We start from the raw sequence: 23,197 nt of genomic DNA on the forward strand, positions 1-23,197 counted from the left end.
TTCTGACGAGGCCTTGGTCGGCGTGAGCCGCTAGGTGGCCAATCAGCGCCGGCACAGCCACCCGCCTTTTTAAGCGGTCACGCCCCTGCACCACCCCCGTGGTCCAGGGCCGTTGCATCCCAAGTAGGCTGGGTTTCCCCAACTGCCAACTCTCAGGAAGAGAGAGAGAGCTCGCCTGTGTCCCTTCTGGCCCTATGGTGTCCCATTTCCACCTTTTCCCTTCAGTTCGTGATTCATGAGGGCCTCCTGTGTGCGAAGCACCAGGCTGGATGGTGGGAACTTAGCCACTGTCTTCCCAGTGCAATTGAGAAGACCATGAGAACCTCCGAGACCATGAGAATCTGGTGAGACGGGAACTCGGTTAATGCAGAGAACAATATGTTAGGAAAGGATTCAAAGAGGAGGGCCATTTGAATTGGGCCTTCGTGGGAGGACGAGGCGGGCGGATCACTTGAGGTCAGGAGTTCCAGACCAGCCTGGCCAACAATGGTGAAACCCCGTCTCTGCTAAAAATACAAAAATTAGCCGGGCGTGGCGGGGCGCGCCTGTAGTCCCAACTACTCCAGAGGCTGAGGCAAGAGAATCACTTGAACCCGGGAGGTGGAAGTTGAATGAGCTGGTATCGCCACTGCACTCTAGCCTGGGCGACAGAGCAAGACTCTGTCTCAAAAAAAAAAAAAAAAAGAAAAAGAAAAAGAATAAAAGATTTGAGCTGTTTTTTCTTTTCTTTTTTTTTTTTTTTTTTGTAGAGACGAGGGTCTCACTTTGTTGCCCAGTTTGGTCTTAAACTCCTGGACTAAAGCCAGTCTCCCGTCTGAGATTATAAGCATGAGCCACCGCACCCAGCCTGGAAAATATGTCTTAAGGGGAGGTGATCTAACGACCTAGTCAAGAGTAGAAGCCCTGAAATCCAATACATTTCAGTTCAAATCGTTTTCTTGGCTGTGTTGCCAGCGACAAGAGGCTTAATCTCTTTCTGCCTTATAAATTTGGGATTGTAATTCTTACTAGGGTTGTCTGCAGGGTGTCTGGCATATAGTTCCGATGCAATAAATATTTACTGAACACATGTTTACGCTGTTCTAGGTGCTTGAACAAGGTACACAAAGATCTCTGCCCTCGTGGAGCTTCTTCTTTTTTTTTTTTTTGAGACGGAATCTCGCTCTGTCTCCCAGGCTGGAGTGCAGTGGAGCGATCTCGGCTCACTGCAAGCTCCACCTCCTGGGTTCACGCCATTCTCTTGCCTCAGACTCCCGAGTAGCTGGGACTACAGGCACCTGCCACCAAGCCCGGCTAATTTTTTGTATTTTTAGTAGAGATGGGGTTTCAGTGTGTTAGCCAGGATGGTCTTGATCTCCTGACCTTGTGATCAGCCCCGCCTCGGCCTCCCAAAGTGCTGTGACTACAGGTGTGAGCCACCGCGCCCGGCCTTTTTTTTTAAGAGACAGCAGGGTCTCATTCTGTCGCCCAGGCTGAACTGCATGGAGGGCGGTGGTGTAACACTAGCTCACTGCCTCGAACTCCTGGGCTCGAGCGATGTGGAGCTGCTATTCTATGATGTGGACTAACTCCTAATGTATGAGACTTTCCTTCCTCCTAAGGCTTAATTTTCTCATTTGTAAATCAGGAGGTAAGAAGGGAGGGGACGGGCTGGGCGCGGTGGCTCACACCTGTAATCCCAACACTTTGGGAGGCCGAGGCGGGTGGATCACGAGGTCAGGAGTTCAAGACCAGCCTGACCAACATGGTGAAACTCTTTTTTACTAAAAATACAAAAACTAGCCGGGCGTGGTGGCGGGCTCCTGTAATCCCAGCTACTCAGGAGGCTCAGGCAGGAGAATCGCTTGAACCCAGGAGGCGGAGGTTGCAGTGAGCTGAGATTGCACCACTGCACTCCAGCCTGGGTGACAGAGCAAGACTCCGTCTCAAAAAAAAAAAAAAAAAAAAAAAAAAGGATGGAAGGGGATGGATGGGAAGGAGTTTGGAAAAGTACAAGGAGCTGTTAGCTATTGTGTTGATCGGCACAAATGAATCAATAAATTTGCTCTTTCCCAACTCTCCACCCCTCACCAACACCCTATTGCAATATTCTCAATTCCCTTCCCAAGGGCCTCGGGCAAAAATGGAGCCCTCCTGGCTACACTCCATCTCCCAGCGCGCCCCGCGGGGAAGCGCCCTGCGCTTGCGTTGCCAAGTCCTCCCCGGCTTTGTCTCCCGGGAGTTCGAGTCGTTCTTTTCCTCCGCCCGCCTAATTTGCTTCCCACCCCACCTCCAAGCTTGACCGTGCTGCCTTCTGGGGGATGTAGTCCGTGGCTGCCCGGACTTCAATTCCCAGCGGGCTTCGGGACGAGAACCCGGAAGGGGAGGCTGGAGAGGAGCGAGTGGGGGAAACCCGCGTAGCGGAGGGAGATGCAGCGCGCGGCGATGGTGAGAGCCCAGGCGCGGGCCGGGGGCGCTGGAGAGTCGGGACGGGGGTTCGGGACCGGGTGACGAGGGGGAAGAGGCAGGGGCGAAAGAAGGGGCTGGGTGAGGGGAGATTGCCTGGGGGAGAGGATTGGGAGGAATGGGAGCCGGAGGTAGTAGTAGAAGAATGGTGGCTTGGGGAGGGGTCTTGGAGGTGGGGTGGGATTGGAGCTTTGGAATTGGTTGTAAAGGGGCTCAGAGCTGGGGAAGTGGGCCCCGAGTTGGAGACGGGGCTGGACATCCAGGTAGAGGCCCTGAAGGGGTCGATTTCGATGGGGGGTTAACCTGCGGCGAGGGTATGAGGATCAGGGTTAGGATGAGTGAGGGGGTCTGGAAGCTCCAACGGACAGGCGAACGGTGGACGCAATGGGTTGGGGCCTCTGGATCGGATTGGGGGCAGGAAGGCAAGTTGAGGAGGTGGGAGGGAGAAATCAGTGGTAGGATAGAGTGTGGGTTTAGGCTCCAGGACTGAGGGTGGGGTAAGGAGCGTGAAATTAGGGGTCTGGATGTAGTGATAATTTCCCTAGTCCCGCCAGAGACTCCCGGTAAGCTGGACAGGCACAGAATTGTAGGATAATATGGCCAGAAAGGGCCATCGAGACAGGCTTTCGCACCCTCACTTCCCCAGTGGAATTAAGAAGAGTGTAATGGTTTATCCCTATGAGAAGTACAGCATTCACATCCCCTATTCTCCCACCCCTTTGTGCCATGGACAAATCTGTGAGCTTCAGTGCCCTTATCTGTAGTATGGGAACAGCAAGCATGCCTCTGAGAACAGGGTTAAAGGGAGTCATTAAAATCGTTACTATTAGTGGGAGAGCTGGGCTGTGAAGTTTCAGCCTCAGAGCTGTTGGTGGGAAGTTCTCCGCCCCCGGAATGTGACTGGGTTACAGGTGCTAATGGATTTCCTCCTTTCCAGTCCAGTCCCAGAGGCGTTTTCTCAAAAGCTGACACTGATCTGGGCACACACCCCAGCTCAGAAGCATGTAGGGGCTCCCCACTGTGGATCACAGCTAATGCTTATTGTTTTACAAAATGCCTGGCCCTTGTCCTTAGCTGTTTGTACACATTAACTCATTTAATTCTGATAACACCCCTGAGGGGTAGGTGCTGTTATTTTCTCCATTTTACAGAAAGGAAGCAGAAGTACAGAGAAATTAAGCAACTTTCCCAAGGCTATCCAGCATTAATTGCTAGACTCAGGATTCCGATCTTGGCAGTCTAGCTCAGAATCTGTGCTTTCAGCACTATAATTTAGTCCCCTCTCCATACTGAAATATACAATGTGATGAGTAGAGACAGAGAACAAAGCAGTCTAGAATATTAGTTCTGCCATTTACTTGCTATATGACCTTAGGCAAGTCTTTTATTTTTATTTATTTATTTATTTAGAGACAGTCTCCCTCTGTCACCCAGGCTGGAGTGCAGTGGTATGGCTCACTGTAGCCTCTGCCTCCCGGATTCAAGCAATTCTCCTGCCTCAGTCTCCTGAGTAGCTGGGATTACAGGCTTATGCCACTATGCCTGGCTAATTTTTGCATTTTTAGTAGAGATGGGGCTTCACCAGTTGGCCAGGCTGGTCTCGAACTCCTGACCTCAAGCGATCCACTGGCCCCGGCCTCCCAGAGCGCTAGGATTATAGGCATGAGCCAAGTGTCTGGCCTATTTTTATTTTTTTAATTTTAAGTATTTTTTTTTTTTTTTGAGACAGAGTTTCACTCTTGTTGCCCAGGCTGGAGTGCAATGGCACTATCTCGGCTCACTGCAACCTCCGCCTCCCAGGTTCAAGCGATTCTCCTGCCTCAGCCTCCTGAGTAGTTGGGATTACAGGCATGTGCCACCACGCCCTGGCTAATTTTTGTAGTTTTAATAGAGACAGGGTTTCTGCATGTTGGTCAGGCTGATCTTGAACTCCCGGCCTCAGGTGATCCACCCGCCTTGGCCTCCCAAAGTGCTGGGATTAACAGGCATGAGCCACTGCACCTGGCCCTATTTTTATTTTTATTTTTATGGTTTTTTTGTTTTGTTCTTTTTTTTTTGAGGCGGAGTTTCGCTCTTGTTGCCCAGGTGGAGTGCAATGGTGCAATCTCGGCTCACTGCAACCTCCGCCTCCCGGGTTCAAACAATTCTCTCGCTCAGCCTCCTGAGTAGCTGAGATTGCAGGCATGTGCCACCACGTCCAGTTAATTTTGTGTTTTTAGTAGAGACAGGGTTTCTCCATGTTGGACAGGCTGGTCTCGAACTCCCGACCTCAGGTGATCTGCCCGCCCTAGCATCCCAAAGTGCTGGGATGACAGGCATGAGCCACCGCGCCCGGCCTTTTTATTTTTTTAAAGACAGGGTCTTGCTCTGTTGCCCAGACAGGCCGGAATGCAGTGGCGCAATCATGACTCACTGCAGCCTCAATCTCCTGGGCTCAGGTGATCCTCCCACCTCAGCCTCCCAAGTAGCTGGGACTAATTTTTTATTACACACGGCTAATTTTTTTTATTTTTATTTTTGTAGAGATGCGGGTCTTACTTTGTTGCCCAGGCTGGTCTCAAATTCCTAGGCTTAAAGGGTCTTCCTGCTTCAACCTCCAAAAGTGTTGGGATTGCAGGCATGAGCCACCACGCCTGGCCCTGGGCAAAGTTTCTTTTGGGTTCTTCTCACCTATAAAATGGGATCAGTAACCCTAGGAAGGTGAGAAGTTTTGGGAAGATAATGCAGTGTAGTGGAACTTACTTTGTGAGCCCTTACTCCAATACTTAATGGAAGGGCTCAGTACGTGTGAGTTGTTGTTTTTGAATGTCAGTGGGAAAGAGAAGGCAGTAGAGAGGAACCGAGAGGGAAGATGTCAGGCTGTCTCCTTTCTCTCTCATGTTGTCACCATGTCCCTGCCCTCCACCTCTGGGCTCCTAAATCCAATTATGACTTGTGGAAAGGGTGCTTACAAGCTCAATCTGTGGGCTGGGCATGGTGGCTCATGCCTGTAATCCCAACACTTTGGGAGGCCGTCGCGGGCAGATTGCCCGAGGCCAAGAGTTTGATCAAGACCAGCCTGGCCAACATGGCAAAACCCCATCTCTATTAGCTGGGCGTGGTGGCAGGCGCCTGTAGTCCCACCTACTCAGGAGGCTGAGGCAGGAGAATCTCCTGAACCCAGGAGGTGGAGGTTGCAGTGAGCCAAGATTGTGCCACTGCACTCCAGGCTGGGCGACAGAGTAAGACTGTCTCAAAAATAAAAAGAACAAAGAAACTCAATGTGTCCCCATTCCCATTCCTGTCCCCGCCAAATACCCAGTCTGGCCTTACTCCAGGTGTTTCAGTGAAGAGAAAATATTTCTAACTAGGTTTTTCCTGTTGTTGTTAGTTTGCTTTTGTTCATTTAACTTTTGGGTTATTAAGGCCTCACTGGGCAGTTTGACAACTCTATAAATTCACCTTGAAACAGTTTGGTTTATTTATTGTGAGCTTTCAGGGCTTAATTCATTGGCTGTGATAATAAGCTTACGGTTGAAAATATTGGCTTCAGAGAGGTCCAGGGTCAAAACCCTGCTTCTGTTGCTGTGTGTCCTTGGCCAAGCTGCATTCCCACTCTGGGCCTCAGTTTTCTTTCCCCCCCTTTTTTTTTTGAGACAGAGTCTCACTCTTGTCCAGGCTGGAGGGCAGTGGTGTGATCTCGGCTCACTGCAATCTCCGCCTCCCGGGTTCAAATGATGTCTTCTGCCTCAGCCTCCTGCATAGCTGAGATTACAGGCTTGTGTCACCACACCCAGCTAATTTTTGTATTTTTAGTAGAGATGAAGTTTCACTATCTTGGCCAGACTGGTCTCGAACTCCTGACCTCAGGTGATCCACCCTCCTCGACTTCCAAAAGTGTTGGGATTACAGGCGTGAGCCACTGCTCCAACCTCTTTTTTTTTCCTTTTTTTTTTGTTTTGAACCAGGGTCTCACTTTGTTGCCCTGGCTGGCATGCAGGGGCGTCATCTTGGCTCACTGCAACTTCCACCTCCCAGGATCAAGGGATCCTCCCACCTCAGCCTCCTGAGTAGCTGGGACTACAAGTGTGTGTCACCACACCTGCCTAATTTTTGTAGAGTCAGCGTTTCACCACGTTGCCCAGGCTGATCTTGAACTCCTGACCTCAAGTGATCCACCCGCTTTGGCCTCCCAAAGTGCTGGGGTTACAGGCATGAGCCCCAGTGCCCAGCCAGCCTCAGTATTCTCATGTAAAAATGGGACCACATTTAAACTCTGAGCTTCTCGTAAGGAGATGACGTGGTGACTGATGAGGTGGCATATATAAAATGCCTGGGGTGTGTTATGCTTTCAATAAGTGTGCGATCGTTCTATGATTTTTATTCTTTCAAGAAAAGGTACTGAGGCTGGGCAAAGTGGCTCATGCTTATAATCTTAGCACTTTGGGAGGCCAAGGTGGGAGGCTGGGATTAACAGGGTGGCAGGATCAGTGGAACTCAGGAGTTTGGGACCAGCCTGGGCAACACAGGGAAAATTCATCTCTACAAACAATTTTTTTTTTTAGACAGTCTCGTTTTGTTGCCCAGGCTGGAGTACAGTGGCATGATCTTGGCTCATTGCAACCTCTGCCTCTTGGGTTCAAGCAATTCTCCTGCCTCAGCCTCCCAAGTAGCTGGGATTACAGGTGTACACCTCTATGCCCCGCTAATTTTTATATTTTTAGTAGAGACGAGATTTCGTCGTGTTGGCCAGGCTGGTGCCAAACTCCTGGCCTCAAGTGATCCACCCGCCTCAACCTTCCAAAGTGCTAGAATTACAGGTGTGAGCCACCATGCCTGGCCTTTTTTTTTTTTTTTTTTTTTTAGACGGAGTCTTGCTCTGCCTCCCAGGCTGGAGTGCGGTGGTGCGATCTCAGCTCACTGCAGCCTCAACTTCCCAGGCTCAAGTGATCCTCTCACCTCAGCCTCCTGAGTAGCTGGGACTACAGTTGCATGCCACTACACACAGCTAATTTTTGTATCTTTTTTGTAGAGATACACTTGTGGGCTGGGCTTTGTGGCTCATGCCTGTAATCCCAGCACTTTGGAAGGCTGAAGTGGGAGGATCACTTGAGTCCAGGAGTTTGAGACCAGCCTGGGCAATAATAGCAAGACCCTGTCTCTACAAAAAAAAAATTTCTTTTTTTTTTTTTTTTGTTCGAGACAGAGGCTTGCTCGACAGAGGCTCACTGCAACCTCTACCTCCCGGGCTCAAGCCATCCTCCCACCTCAGCTTTCCAAGTAGCTGGGACTGCAGGCGCACACCACCATGCCCGGTGAGTTTTTTAAAAATTTTTTGTAGAGACAGGGTTTTGCCATGTTGCCTAGGCTGGTCCTGAACAACGAGACTCAAGCTGTCGACCTGCCCAGACTGCTGGGATTGCAGGCGTGAGCCACCGCACCTGGCCTACAAGTGTTTTAGTTATTTATTTATTTGTTCATTTATTTTTTGAGACAGGGTCTGGCTCTGTTGCCCGGGCTGGAATGCAGTGGCACTGTCTTGGCTCACTGTGACTTCTACCCCCTGAGCTTAAGCCATCCTCTCACCTCAGCCTCCAAAATAGCTGGGACTACAGGGACATGCCACCACACCTGGCTAATTTTTGTAATTTTTGTAGAGATGAAAAATACATGCTGCCAAGGCTGGTCTCGATCTCCTGAGCTCAAGTGATCTACCCACTTCAGCCTTCCAAAGCGCTAGAATTACAGGGTTGAGCCACCGAGCCCATCCTATTTATTTATTTAGAGACAAGGCCTGTCTCTGTTGCCCAGGCTGGAGTACAGTGGTGCAATCACAGCTTACTGCAGCCTCAACCTTCTGGCCTCAAGTGATCCTCCTGCCTCAGCCTCCAGAGTATCTGGGATTGCAGGTGCTTGCCACCATGCCCAGCTAATTAAAAAAATTTTTTTGTTGTTGATGGGGCTCAGTGGCCTCATGCCTGTAATCCCAGCACTTTGGGAGGCCTACGAGGTCAGGAGCTTGTGACCAGCCTGGCCCACACGGTGAAACCCCATCTCTACTAAAAATACAAATTAGCCAGGCATGGTGGCGTGCGCTTCTAGTCTCAGCTACTCAGGAGGCTGAGGCACAAGAATCACTTGAACCCCGGGAGGCGAAGGTTGCAGTGAGCTGAGATTGCACCACTGCACCCCAGCCTGGGTAACGAGCAAGCCTCTGTCTCGAACAAAAAAAAAAAAGAAATTTTTTTTTGTAGAGACAGGGTCTTGCTATTATTGCCCAGGCTGGTCTCAAACTCCTGGACTCAAGTGATCCTCCCACTTCAGCCTTCCAAAGTGCTGGGATTACAGGCATGAGCCACAAAGCCCAGCCCACAAGTGTTAATAGAGCATTTACCATGCGCCAGCGCCTGTATTGGGTGCAGACTCGACCCTGCCATTGGGGAACTCGCTGTTGTCATCATGGTAGGGCAGTTCTGCAAGTATGCGGGCATTTGTGCTCATTTTCAAGTTTGGGTTTCTCTATTCCCGATTCATTTTCAGCCCCTTATGCCAGCTTGGCCTGCTTGTCACTGCTTTCATGGATTTTTTAACATTCTGTCTCCAGCCCTCATTGAATTATCTGAAAACCTATTGGTTTGGGGAAAAGTTGCCAATCTCTCACTTGTCCCCAATCCTATGTGTCACATCTGGCCACCCTGGGGTGATCTGACACTTTTTTGTTTTCCGTTGCCTTCATTTATTTGTCTTAGAGCATTTATCTGCTTTCCAAGTTATTTTGCCTTTTCTTAAAACCTTAAATTTGTTTTCAGCCTGTGCTTGTCTGAAGCTTACTCATACAAAATGGTATTTTTACCATCTTTATTTCAAAACCTGTGACATGTACTAGGAAACGAAAAAATTGTATTTTTTTACCACGTTTAATGATGTATTTCTAACTGCTATGGTAAAGCTGTCTTACTCCTAAAAGCACACGTTTTCTTTTTTTTTTCTGAACTCCTGAGATCAGGAGTTCGAGACCAGCCTGGCCAACGTGGTGAAACCCTGTCTCTACTAAAAATACAAAAATTAGCTGGGCATGGTGGCGCACGCCTGTAGTCCCAGCTACTCGGGAGGCTGAAGCAGAAGAATTGCTTGAACCTGGGAGGCAGAGGTTGCAGTGAGCTGAGATCGTGCCACTGCACTCTAGCCTGGGTGACAGAGTGAGACTGCGTCTAAAAAAAAAAAGAAGAATTAGTTGGGCTTGGCGGCCAAGGAGGTTGAAGCTATATTGAGCTCTGACAGCACCACTGCACTCCAGCCTGGGTGACAGCGTGAGATCACCTCAAACAAAAAACAAAACAAAAATAAAATGAAAAAGCCAGAGTGCCCAACTTTGAGTCCTGGCTTCTTCTCTCATCAGCTGTGTGACCTAGGGTAAGTCACTTGATCCCGTTGGACGTTAGTTTCCTCCTCTGGAAAATTAGCGTTCATTCCTTAAGTAATCCACAAGTGTTTGATTCATTTATTTACTTAGAGACAGGGCCCACCTCTGTTGCCCAGGCTGGAGTGCAGTGGTGCAATCTCGGCTCACTGCAAGCTCCGCCTCCCGGGTTCACGCCATTCTCCTGCCTTAGCCTCCTGAGTAGCTGGGACTACAGGCGCCCGCCACCACACCCAGCTAATTTTTTGTATTTTTAGTAGAAACGGGGTTTCACTATGTTAGCCAGGATGGTCTTGATCTCCTGACCTTGTGATCCACCCGCCTCGGCCTCCCAAAGTGCTGGGATTACAGGCGTGAGCTACTCCTCAGTGCCAAACTGGTACCAGGTGCTCTGCTGGGTTTGTTTCAGCGGATGGTCAGCCAGCCCATGGGTGGGTGCTGTCATTATTGCCATTTTACAGTGGGGGAAACTGAGGCACATGGGGCTGAAAAACCTACCTGAGATCATACTGCCAGAAGTGGGAAAGCTGGGATCCAGTAGGCCCTGTCTGGTTCCTGTCTGCTTCCAGGATCTCAGGGCTTGGATGATTCCTACCTTCAGGGAGCATTAGTCAGAAAGGAAAACTTAAAAGGGAGGGGACCCAGTGGACTCTAAGGCCAAAAAGCCACGGGTAAGATATGGATGAGTCAGGATTCTGGACAAAGGAGCAGCAGGGTAGGGCATAGAAGGAACAGGGACCGGGCGCAGTGCATCATGCCTGTAATCCCAGCACTATGGGAAGTGGGTGGATCATCTGAGATCAGGAATTCAAGACCAGCCTGGCCAACATGGTGAAATCCTGTCTCTACTACTAAAAATACAAAAATTAGCCGGGCATGGTGGCAGGTGCCTATAATCCCAGCTACTCAGGAGGCTGAGGCAGGGGAGGTGGAGGTTACAGTGAGACGAGATCGTGTTACTGCACTCCAGCTTGGGCAACAGCACGACTCCATCTCAAAAAAAGAAAAAAAAGGTGGGGGTGGCGGACGTGATGGCTCAGGCCTATAATCCCAGCACTTTGGGCGGATCATGAGGTCAGGAGACCGAGACCATCCTGGCTAACATGGTGAAACTCCATCTCTACTAAAAATATAAAAAATTAGCCAGGTGTGGTGGCGGGCGCCTGTAGTCCCAGCTACTTGGGAGGCTGAGGCAGGAGAATTTCGTGAACCCACGAGGCAGAGGTTCGAGTGAGCCAAGATTGTGCCACTGCACTCCAGCCTGGGTGACAGAGCGAAACCCTGTCAAAAAAAAAAAAAGGAACAGGACCAGGAATGAAACCCTGGTGTCCTGCCACCAATTCCCATGTAACTGGGCAAGTGCCTTGTGCTGGGTGTGACCCTGGCCCTGTGATGGGGAGCAGGGTCATCTGACTAGGGGTGGGGATGGGGAAGTGGGGTGGGGTCAGACATCTACACTTTACCATTTATCATTATTTCTGTTTTGGTGTTTTTGAGCCAGGGTCTCGCTTTGTCACCCAGGCTGGAGTGCAGTGGCACAATCTCAGCTCACTGCACCCTCCACTTCTGGGCTCAAGCGATCCTCCCACTTCAGCCTCCTGAGTAGCTGTGACTGCAGGCACATGCTGGCTAATTTTTGTATTTTTAGTAGAGACAGGGTTTTGCCATGTTGCCCAGGCTGGTCTCAAATTCATTGGCTTAAGCGATCTGTCTGCCTCGGCTTCCCAAAGTGCTGGGATTACAGGCGTGAGCCACCACACCTGGCCTATTTTTCCCTATTTGTTTGGTTTATTCTGTTGTTTTTCTCCCCCCTTCACTTCTTTTTTTTTTTTTTTTTCTGAGAGTCTTGCTCTGTCACCCAGGCTGGAGTGCAGTGGTGCAATCTTGGCTCATTGGAGCCACGCCTCCTGGGTTCAAGCAATTCTCCGATTCTCCTGCCTCAAGCTCCTGAGTAGCTGGGATTACAGGAGCCTGCCACCACATTACAGGCGTGAGCTACCGTGCCCAGCCAGGATGATGTTTATGTTGTAGTTCAGACCTTGAGCTCTGGAGTCAGCTGATCTTTGATTTTAAGTTCTGACTTAGTGTGGTTGCTCCTGCCTGTAGTCCCAGCACTTGGGGAGGCCAAGGTGGAGGACTGCTTGAGCTCAAGAGTTCAAGACTGGCCTAGGCAACATAGTGAGACCTCATCTGTACAAAAAAATGTAAAAATTAGCTGGGGGTGGTGGTATACACCTGTGGTTTCAGCTCCTCAAAAGGCTGGGCGCAGTGGCTCACACCTGTAATCCTAGCACTTTGGGAGGCTGAGGCAGGTGGGTCACTTGAGGTAAGGAGTTCAATACCAGCCTGATCAACATGGTGAAACCCTGTCTCTACTAAAAATACAAATATTAGGCCAGGTGCATTGGCTCACGCCTGTAATCTCAACACTTTGGGAGGCCAAGGTGGGGTGGATCACCTGAGGTCAGTTCGAGACCAGTCTGGCCAACATGGCAAAACCCCATCTCTACTAAAAATAAAAAAATTCGGCCGGGCGCGGTGGCTCAAGCCTGTAATCCCAGCACTTTGGGAGGCCGAGGCGGGCGGATCACGAGGTCAGGAGATCGAGACTATCCTGGCTAACACGGTGAAACCCCGTCTCTACTAAAAATACAAAAAATTAGCCGGGCGTGTTGGCGGGCGCCTGTAGTCCCAGCTACTCGGGAGGCTGAGGCAGGAGAATGGCGTGAACCTGGGAGGCGGAGCTTGCAGTGAGCCGAGATTGCGCCACTGCACTCCAGCCTGGGGGACAGAGAAAGACTCCGTCTCAAAAAAAAAACAAAAAAAACAACAAAAAAAATTAGCTGGACATGGTGGCGCGCACCTGTAGTCCCAGCTACTTGGGAGGCTTAGGCAAGCAAATCGCTTGAACCGGGAGGCAGAGGTTGCAGTGATTGCAGTGAGCCAAGATCGCACCATTGTACTCCAGCCTGGGCAACAGAGCAAGACTCCGTCTCAAAAAAAAAACAAAAAAAGAAGGCAGCTGAGATGGGAGGATCACTTGAGCCCAGAAGATTGAGGCCACGGTGAGGTGAGATTGCACTCCAGCCTGGGTGACAGACCATCTCAGAAAACAACAAAAAACAACACACACACTCACAAAAACAGAGTTCTGCCACGAAGCTGTAAATGAGGGCAATTACTTAGCCATTCTCTGCCTCAGTTTCCTTATCTTCAACACGAAATTAAAAATAGGAGATAGAACATGTTCATATTTGTAGAGTGCTCGAGTATTGACTGCTGTTGTGATTATCATTTTCTAATATATTCATGTTGGTTCTGACTGTTTATTTGGATGTCTGACCCCTTTCCCATGAGCCATTCCTGGGGAGCTCAGTGTCACCTGTGTGTTCCAGCGCCCAACAATGGCCAGCATGCAGGACCACAGTGAATGTCAGAGACAAGCTTTTGCAAATGCACCATGTATGTATGCTAGGGATGTAAAGATGTGGAATATTTAATTGTTGGGGGCGTTCAGCCAAGGGTGTAGATTGCGTGGTTCAGGTCCTTACTAATTTTCCCAAGCAGTCTTTTCTTAGAAATATGTTAAGTTTTCCCATATCAATTGTGGATTTAACAAACTTTCCCTTGTCATTTTATAAGTTTATGGCTGTCATGTGTAGAGATGGTCGTTTTTTGCTTTATTATTTGGAGGCCATAGTATTTGGATCATGTATATTGAGAACTTTTGTGTATAATGGGTCACTTCCACCTCCCTCGCCCAGCCCTAGGGACTCATGTAGAGAAGTAAATAATGGGTCATTTTGTTTTGTCATCATCCATTGCTTTTGTCAGTTTATTTGTTTTTTATTTATTTAATTAATTTATTTTTAATTTAAGACAGTCTCATGCTGTCACCCAGAGTGGAGTGCAGTGGCCCGATCTCAGCTCACTGCAGCCTCTACCTCCTGGGCTCAAGCAATCCTCCCACCTCAGCCTCCTACCTGGGACTACAGGCACTCGCCACCACACCCTGCTAATTTGTGTATTTTTTGTAGCAATGGGGTTTCACCGTGTTGCCCAGGCTGGTCACAGACTCCTGAGCTCAAGGGATCTTCCCCCCTCTGCCTCCCAAAGTGCTGGGATTACAGATGTGAGCCACCGTGCCTGGCCAAGTTTCTTTTTTTTTTTTTTTAAGGGGTAATGTTACTCCTCTACTTGTCTCTTGGTTCCTGTTTTCCCAGCCAGTTTTTTGCAGTCTTTTGATTTTCCATATTTTTGGTTCACAATGTTTTACAATGAATAGATTTTCATGGAGTAGCTGCTGAAGGCTGACCTAGTGTAGGGCCTTATGCTGGGCTCAGTGTGGGGGGAGTTAGAAGATCCTGTCTCAGGCCCTTCTCCCCTTCCTGCCCCAGCCTTCACAGGAGGATCACAGTGGGGGAGAGAGACCCACCCCAGACAATGATGACCCAGAGTAGGCAGGGAAGAGGGAACCCAGAGGTCCCTTCTGGGCAGGTGGGTGATTTCCAGGAAGGGAGTTGGAGAAGGCCTCTCTATTAAAACTGCATTTGAACACAGACCTGAATGAAGTAAGGAATTGAGCCTTGCAGAGGGGGAATGTATTGCAGTTGGTGGGAACAGCAAATGCAGAGAGGAGGGAAGGCAAGAGCCGGGTGACTTTGAGGAACAGATAGCAATGAGCCCACCGCATGGATGCCCTGGGTGAAGCCCGACCTGGCCTAGGAGGATTGGGGGTGTCAGCTACCTAGAGGAGGGGTGGTCGAGCTGAAACCCCAGGGAATATATAGTGAAACAGTAGGGCACAGTGACTGGGAAATCAGATTCCCTGGCTTCATATCCCTGCCCCAGCTCACACTCCAGCTCTGTGTGACCTTGTGGTCAGGAGACCTGCCCTGCGTCAGTTTCTTCATCCATACTGTGGAGACGATCACTCCTACCTGGGATCAGATGGGGCCTGAGTATTCTATGTATGCCAGATCAGGTGCCCACCAGGGTGCATTGGGGTATTGCCTGCGGGGCGGAGGAATGGGGAGGGATGCGACTGGACAGGTGGGGTACCTGGGTGTTTTCCAGAGGGCACTGGGAAACCGTGGCAGGTTCTCACCAGGATAGGGACGGGTTCAGGTTTATAGGACTGTGCTTTAACAGGACTTTTCTGGCTGCTCTTTTGTACTAAGTGAGGCAGGTTTGGGGCGCCTGTTTGGAAAGGCTGAACTGGCAGCTCCGAATGGCTACACGTCTTGAGCCTTGAATGCCAGGCCTAGAGGCTTGTTTTCAGTTGCCATGGGAACCTTCGTAGGGTTCTGTCCATTTATTTTTCAGGGTGGGGTTATCCCGATGCCCAATTCCCCCCGCGGAGATCTTCAGCGGCCCCGCCCGGCCCCATAGTTCCCAACCAAAGCTGGATACTCTGATCTCTCCGCCTGCTTCCTTCCGCCTTGGTGTTCTTAATCCCCGGTCTGCCTGGCCCTTTAAGTCTCAAGCGTCAATCAGGGCTTCTGTTCGAGGGAACGTGGTGTAATAAGCCTCCCCTGGCGTGTCGTGGCCTTTGCCCTGACCTTGTTCCGTTTAGCTGGACGTTGGGAGTTGTTCCACGCTCCCTTGCATCCGGCTGTGTCTACCCCACCACCCACTCCCGTCACCTCTCGCCTACTCCTCCCTATTTCGAAGTTGGGCCCTTTCGCCAAGGCCTGCCTTATATGGGCACGGCCCCGAATGGCGGCCGCTCATTGGCTGAGACCGTCACGCGCGCGTCTGTCAACAAAGGGGCGGAGGGAAGCTAGTTGCTTGTCTGCCTGCGCGGTGGCGGGAGGGAAGGGGCGAGGGGGCGGGCCCTCTTACCTTTCGCGCGCATGCGTGTGGGCTGCAGCCTTCTCCCGCCGCCTGGGGGGGCTGCGGGTGAGGGCTCTTTGGGGGCGTGTATAGGTTTCGAGGGTCACCTGAGGGGTCTGGAAGGTTTATTTGGGGGGGCGGTTACAAGATTTGGGGGTTCCTTTTCCATTTGCAAAATGTTTTGGGGCTTGGGGAAGTTTTAACGTGGGTTTAGGGGATACTTTTGGTGTTCCCTTGCGCTTAAGGGGCACCTTGGAGTTTGGGTTCGTTTGTAATGCTGAAGGTTCCGTTGTGTTTTCGGGATCGGGTTCCCTTTGTGTTTTGGAGTGTTTGTTGGGCATAGGATTTAGGGAGCTCCCGGAGAGACAGAAGCAAAGAGCCCGAAGAGTACCAGTCCTGGAGCTGGAATGTCTGGGCTTGCGTCTTGACTTCCTACCTGTCTGAACCCGGACGGGAGGTTTCACCTGTGTCTCATCGGGAACTAGGCATTAATAACACTACCTGCTTCCTAGGGACCGAGGAGGATTAGGAATTGTTAGCGCAGTACCTAGTAAGCTCGCAGCGAGCGTGCAGTAAGCACATGTCTGCTATTGTAACATTTGTGAGGTTTCTTTGGTTTTTTTTTTTTTTTTTTTGGCTTTGTGAAACATTTTTATGGTTTAAGATTCATCTTAAAGTGTTAGGGAGCTTTTGTGTTTTCAAAGAGTTCGTCTGCTGTTGGAGGCTTCTAGTGGAATTAGGAGATAATGGAGGAGAGTTGTGGGGGGAGTATAGGATTCCGGGAGAGTGGTTGTTTATGACATAGGTTGGGGAATTGCTGTGTTCGGATCTGTGAGAGATTGACTGAGATTCGGACCTTCAGTGCTGGAGAGGATATTTTTAGGTTCGGTGGTTTAAAGTAGTGTTTGAAAGGTTTTCGATATTTGGGGGAGGACATTGAGATGCTGGGGGTAAGGTTGGAACTGATTAGGGGACTTGAGGGGGTGGCCAGGTTGTAGCAGGATGGCATCTGTAGAGACTGGCTTTTGCTGTGTTAGCCTGCCTCCCTGGGCAGTTGGATATACAGGTCAAGTATCCCTTACCCGAAAATCTTGGGACCAAAAGTGTTTCGGATTTTGGATTTCTTCGGATTTTGAGTATTTGCATTACACTTATCAGTTGAGTATGCCAAGTCTGAAAATCTGAAATGCTCTAATGAGCATATCCTATCAGTGTCATCTTGGCACTCAAAAAGTTCTGAATTTGGGAGCATTTTGGATTTTCAGATTTGAGATACTCAACATGTATGTGAATTGGTGGTTGGTAAACAGCCATCTATAGGTTTTGGAGGCTGTGGAGTGATATTTTTAACACTGAGGCTGAGATTGCAGCAGGGACTGTAAGTATTTGAGGGGCAGGTGGGATTGGGGATTATGGAGTGGAGATAAAGATTCTTGACATGGGGATTCTCTGTGTTTACTGGTACTTGTGAGTGCTTGGAGGCTGTCTGGATTTTGTTTTGTTTTCCTTTTTTTTTTTTTTTTTTTTTTTTTTGAGACGGAGTTTAGCTCTTGTCGCCCAGGCTGGAGTGCAATGGCAAGATCTCAGCTCACTGCAACCTCCGCCTCCCGGTTCAAGCTATTCTCCTGCCTCAGCCTCCTGAGTAGATGGAACTACAGGCGCACCACCATGCCTGGCTAATTTTTGTATTTTTAGTAGAGACAGAGTTTTGCCATGTTAGCCAGGCTGATCTCGAATTCCTGACCTCAGATGATCCGCCTGCGTCGGCCTCCCAAAGTGCTGGGATTACAGGCGTGAGCCACCGCGTCCGGCCTGGAATTGCTTGAACTTAGAGGGACAGTCTGTACTACAGGAGTTGGCAAACTTTTTCCATAAAGAGCCAGATAATGGGTATTTTAAGCTTTGCAGGCCATGTGGTCTTTGTTCTGCTATTCAGCTCTGCTGTTGAAAGCATCCATAAACAAATGAGCATGTTTCAATAAAACTTTATTTACAAAGACAGCGAGCTGGATTTGGCTTCTGGGCCTTAGTTTGCTGACCTCTCTGGCCTGTAGGCATGTGGAAGTTTCAGGGTTTAAAGGGTCATTTTGGTTTTGAGCTGTCTGGAGGTAGATGAGCCAGAGAAAGATTGAGGCATATGTTACTTAGTAGGTTCAAACTGCAGTGAAAGTGATCATAACGGACTTATGCGCAAGATTGCCTCCAGATTAGGTCATTCACATCAAGTCATTCCAAAATAAAATAGTCATTAACAGAGCCCTAAATTGAAGAGTCCAGAAATCAAGTTGAGAGCCTCTTTTTGTTCTGGACCCACTGTAATCTTAGCTATGTCACCCTTCCCCACTCTGAGCCTCTGTTTATCTGTGTGCAGCTTGAGGAGAAAGCTAGGCTAGAACAGGCCCCCTCGTTTTTTCTTTCTTTCTTCCCCCCCCCCCCCCCCCGAGATGGGTTCTCTCTCAGTCACCCAGGCTGGAGTGCAGTGGTATGATCACAGCATCACAGCTCACTGCAGCCTCGACCTCCTCAAGCGATCCTCCCACCTCAGCCTCCCAAGTAGCTGGGACTACAGGTGCGCCCTACCCCACCTGGCTAATTTTTTTTCATAGAGATGGGTTTTGCCCAGGCTGGTCTCAAACTCCTGGACTCAAGCAATCTGCCCACCTCAGCCTCCCAAAGTGCTAAGATTACAGGCACAAGCCACCACACCCGGCTTTGTTCTCTGTTTTTTAGAGGGTCTCACTCTGTCACCCAGGTTGGAGTGCAGTGGTGCCATCATTGCTCCCTGCAGCCTGGAACTCCTCCTAGGCTCTCTTACTCCACGGGCCCATGGCTGTGCTTTAGGGAATCACCTGTACTGTCTTTGCAAGAGTGTGCATTTTTCTGACTGAGGACACACAGCTTTAATAAATTCTCATTAAGCCCCACCACCTGAAAAAAAAGAAAACCCGATTTCTTTTTTTTTTTTTTTTTTTTTTGAGACGGAGTCTCGCCCTTTTGCCCAGGCCGGACTGCAGTGGCACTATCTCGGCTCACTGCAAGCTCCGCTTCCCAGGTTCACGCCATTCTCCTGCCTCAGCCTCCTGAGTAGCTGGGATTACAGGCGCCCGCCACCGCGCCCGACTAATTTTTTTTTTTATTTTTAGTAGAGACGGGGTTTCACCGTGTTAGCCAAGATGGTCTTGATCTCGTGACCTCATGATCCGTCTGCCTCGGCCTCCCAAAGTGCTGGGATTACAGGCGTGAGCCACCGCGCCTGGCCTAGAAAAGCCGATTTCTTAAGTGCTTGTCTGAATCTGACCTCAGATTTTCTTCCCCATCCCAGCCCATTTCGTTCCTCTGTCTGTGGGTTTAAGCAGCCATAGCTGTGGGTGGGGCTGGGAATTTCTGTCTTTTCAGGAACGAGCTACTGAGTGAGCAAATAGAAAAAGGACCTTGTCTGTCAGTGGTCCTTTCACTTAAGTGTAAAAGTTATGGCAGTTTAAAGGCCTCTGGATTGTGGGCAAAGGCAGTTGGGCAGTGAGGTACGATCTATAGGGTTGGAGCATGCTGACAGGGTCGCACTCTGCAAGTTAAAAGGGCATCTCTCATCCCCTCTGCAACCTCTGTCTGCTCACCTGAGCATGGCAGTGGGAATAGAGTTCTTTTTTTTTTTTATTTTGAGACGGAGTTTCGCTCTTGTCACCCAGGCTGGAGTGTATTGGTGCCATCTCGTCTCGCTGCAACCTCCACTCCCAGGTTCAAGCGATTCTCGTGCTTCAGCCTCCTGAGTAGCTTGGATTACAGGCGTGGACCATCACGCCCAGCACATTTTTGTATTTTTAATAGAGATGGGGTTTCACCATGTTGGCCAGGCTAGTCTCAAACTCCTGACCTCAGATGATCGTGATCTGCCCGCCTCAGCCTCCCAAAGTGCTGGGATTACAGGTGTGAGCCACCGCGCCCGGCCAGGAATAGAGTTCTTGATGGTCTGGTTTGGTCTAAGGAGAGGTGGAGGTTGGGGTGGTCCTGGGAAGAAAGGCTGTCCCCTTAGCTCCCCAACCTCCTCTTCCTGTCTCCAGGTGGCATGTGGAGCCTCCCACCACCACCTGGGTCCTGAGATGCGGTGAAGCCCAGCCTGTCTGCCATCATCCCCCAGCATGGACCGTGGAAGCCTCCTGCCCTTCCAGCTATGGTGCCCCCGGCCCTTTGGCACCTACTCACAGAACCAGCCGCGCCCGCCTTCTGCGGCCCTCAAGCCATCAGCCTGCCCTGAGCCTGGTGGCGGGGCCGAGCCAGATCATGGGCCTGCCCACTCAGAGAACACACCACCCGCCTTGGCCACAGAGGTCCCTGCCTCCCAGCCCGCTCCGCTCCTCTCAGCAGCAGCTGCTGGTGATGAGGGTCGAGTCCTCCTGGACACGTGGTATGTCATCAAGCCCGGGAATACAAAGGAGAAGGTGGCCTTCTTTGTGGCCCACCAGTGTGGTGGGGGCAGCCGGGCCAGCTCCATGAAGGTCAAGGGACACTGGGGCAGCGATAGCTCCAAGGCCAAGCGGCGGAGGCGCTGTCTTGACCCCACCAAGGCTCCTCCTGACCCAGGGGGCCGGGAGGGCCCCCCTGCTACTGAGGAGGGCCCTGCCTCAGCCGGTGAGGACGTGGACCTGCTCTCTGTGGCCGAGATGGTGGCCCTGGTGGAACAGCGGGCAGCCCTGGCCCTGCAGAGCTACCCACGACCGACCACCCCAGCGCCTGTAGTCTTTGTGTCCGCCGAGCAAGGTGGACCGGCCAAGGGGGTGGGATCTGAACGGCGGTCCGGTGGTGGGGACTGCAGCCGTGTAGCTGAGGCTGTGGCCCACTTTGAAGCGCAGAGGGACAGCCCTCCCACCAAGGGCCTCCGCAAGGAAGAGCGGCCCTGGCCAGGCCCTGGGGAGGTGCGCATCGCCTTCCGCATCTCTAACGGCCGGGAGCCCCGTGCACCAGACAGCGGCCTGCCTAGTGGGGGTGGGGGCAGGCCTGGTTGTGCCCACCCTGGCAGCCCAGGTCCTGGGGCTCGAGCCAAGGACAAGATCACATGTGACTTATACCAGCTCATCAGCCCCTCGCGGGATGCCCTCCCCAGCAACGTGGAGTTCCTGCTGGCCAGGGCGGATGAGGCCAGCGAGGGTGACAGCCCGGCACCCGCCAGGCCCGAGGACACTCCGCCGGCGCCCCCTCCGCCCCCTGCCCGGGACTGCGGAGCGTCAGGCTTCCACGTGGACGTGGTGGTGACGGGCGTGGTAGATGAGTGCATCTTCTTTGGCAAGGACGGCACCAAGAACGTGAAGGAGGAGACTGTGTGCCTGACGGTCAGCCCGGAGGAGCCGCCGCCTCCGGGCCAGCTCTTCTTTCTCCAGAACCGCGGGCCGGATGGGCCCCCGGAGCCACCCCCGGCCGACTCCACGGCCACAGTGCCCGGCCCAGACGATGCCGAGGGCACGGCGGACACCTCCCTGTGCCGCCTGTACCGGCACGTGTCGCACGACTTCCTAGAGATCCGCTTCAAGATTCAGCGGCTGCTGGAGCCGCGACAGTACATGCTGCTGCTGCCCGAGCACGTGCTGGTCAAGATCTTCAGCTTCCTGCCCACACGCGCGCTGGCCGCCCTCAAGTGCACCTGCCACCACTTCAAGGGCATCATCGAGGCGTTTGGCGTGCGGGCCACAGACTCGCGCTGGAGCCGAGACCCGCTCTACCGCGATGACCCGTGCAAACAGTGCCGCAAGAGATACGAGAAGGGCGATGTGTCGCTCTGCCGCTGGCACCCCAAGCCCTACCACCATGACCTGCCTTACGGACGTTCCTACTGGATGTGCTGCCGCCGAGCCGACCGCGAGACGCCCGGCTGCCGCCTGGGCCTCCACGATAACAACTGGGTGCTGCCCTGCAATGGGCCGGGCGGGGGCCGGGCCGGCCGGGAGGAGGGGAGGTGAAGCCGGGGGAGGGGAGGGGAGAGCCCACCACGCTCATCCCTCCCCTCTCCCCCAGGAGCCGAGGGTCCGGACTGGGCCGCCTGCCCATTCCCCTACTCCAGGCAGCCATTGATCCCTCACCAGAACTGCGCTGGGGTTCAGCAGGGGTGACCCAGGAAAGCACTCTGCTTGATCCTGTTGATTTTCTACTCTTCAGAACCAGGGCCGTGGACCCTCTGAGAAGGGTGTTTTTTTTTTATCAGCATCTCACTTTCTTCTCCATTCAGCCCCAATCCCCTCCCTGCCATGCTCTCCACCCCAAGGACCCACCAGCAGGGAGCAGACGGCAGCTAATTTTGGTACCACTTAAGGGTCCCCCCATTCTGGCCCCCATCCTCTCCCTCGCCCCAATTCTTTCTCGCTGGAGCTGTTATTTCCCAAGAGGCTGCATCGCCCAAGGTTGGCACCTCTCCTAACCTGCCACACCACAGCTCTCACCTCTCTAGGAATTGGGGGCTGTCAGGTCACAGGTAGGATCTGGCATTTTTTCATAACAGTCTGCCATTTCTAGATGGTTTGCCTATTAAAGAAGTGGGGGGGGAAATACTGTTTTCTCCTTAACCTCAAGCTACCAGTCTCTCCTCTTCCCCATAGAGGAAGAGGAGGGCAGAAAACAAAAAAGCTGAAGTATAAAAATCCCCCTCCTCACGTTATTATTTAAGCTACTGCCATCAACCCCACCCCCATAAAGCTGTGAAGCCCTTTGCCTCGCTTTTGACAGCGTGGGGGGGCCCCGTGGGCAGGGACTTCGGATTTGCATTTCTGGGTGGTTTTTCCTTCCACTCTGGGCTCTCGTTCAGGCATTGGGGTCTCCTCATCCCAGCCACATGTTTCTTTAAGAATCCTTTGGTCAACCAGGACCTTGATTTTTCAGGCATTTTGGTCTGGGGTATTTTTGTTTGTTCTCTCTGTTTTTTTCTTTTTTTTCTTTCCATCATTGTGGTTCTGGAAGCTTCTAGCTTGTGGCATCTGACCAATTTTGAATTGGTCCTTTCTATAAAATCAATATTTATAAGGCTGTGTGCAGACTGGTTTGTGTGTTGTGAAGGAAGGGTTTGGGAAGAGAGGGGAGTTGTAGGCCTGTGCATGGGGGATGGAAAAAGTGGAGAGAGAAGGGATCCCTAGCCAAGTCCCTTAGCCTGAGATTATTTTTTACTCTTCTCATCTGTGTCAATTTGGATTTGAAAAATCTCAAAATAGTAGTAGCTTGAAGATTTTTTTTTTTTTTTCCCTTAGAGACAGGGTCTCTCTCTGTCACCCAGGCTGGAGTGCAGTGGTATGATCACAGCTCACTGCAGCAACCTCCTGGGCTCAAGGTAACCTCCCACCTCATCCTGCCAAGCAGCTGGGTTTTCTACAGGTGTACGGCACATACCCAGCTAATTTTTTAATATTTTTGGTACAGATGGGGTCACTGAGTTGCCCAGGTTGGTCTCAAGCTCCTGAGCTCAAGCAATCCTTCTTCCTCAGCCTCCCAAAGTGCTGGGATTACAGGAGTGAGCCACCGTGCCCAGCCAAGATTATATTGCTT

At 51.3% G+C, this 23,197-nt stretch overlaps 1 protein-coding gene across 3 annotated transcripts; it reads left to right on the forward strand.

Annotated features, from left to right (window-relative positions):
• Positions 1 to 105: 105 nt before the first annotated feature.
• Positions 106 to 22,684, forward strand: FBXO46 (F-box protein 46). Of its 3 annotated transcripts, none has more exons than XM_055251141.2 (2): positions 106 to 344; positions 19,738 to 22,684. In XM_055251141.2, the coding sequence occupies exon 2, from the start codon at positions 19,816 to 19,818 to the stop codon at positions 21,625 to 21,627; it is 1,812 nt and encodes a 603-aa protein (XP_055107116.1). In that variant the 5' UTR covers positions 106 to 344; positions 19,738 to 19,815; the 3' UTR covers positions 21,628 to 22,684. The 3 variants fall into 3 exon arrangements, with proteins under 3 accessions (XP_055107116.1, XP_055107117.1, XP_063476834.1); XM_055251142.2 differs by lacking the exon at positions 106 to 344 and adding an exon at positions 2,354 to 2,427; XM_063620764.1 differs by lacking the exon at positions 106 to 344 and adding an exon at positions 17,064 to 18,248.
• The last annotated feature ends 513 nt before the right edge of the window (positions 22,685 to 23,197 follow it).

Source organism: Symphalangus syndactylus, chromosome 17 (assembly GCF_028878055.3).
Source record: "Symphalangus syndactylus isolate Jambi chromosome 17, NHGRI_mSymSyn1-v2.1_pri, whole genome shotgun sequence".
NCBI classification, from domain to species: domain Eukaryota; kingdom Metazoa; phylum Chordata; class Mammalia; order Primates; family Hylobatidae; genus Symphalangus; species Symphalangus syndactylus.

Bases quoted from the DNA above. Each gene is read 5' to 3' on its own strand.
- FBXO46 (XM_055251141.2), top strand. From the start codon at position 19,816: ATGGACCGTGGAAGCCTCCTGCCCTTCCAGCTATGGTGCCCCCGGCCC.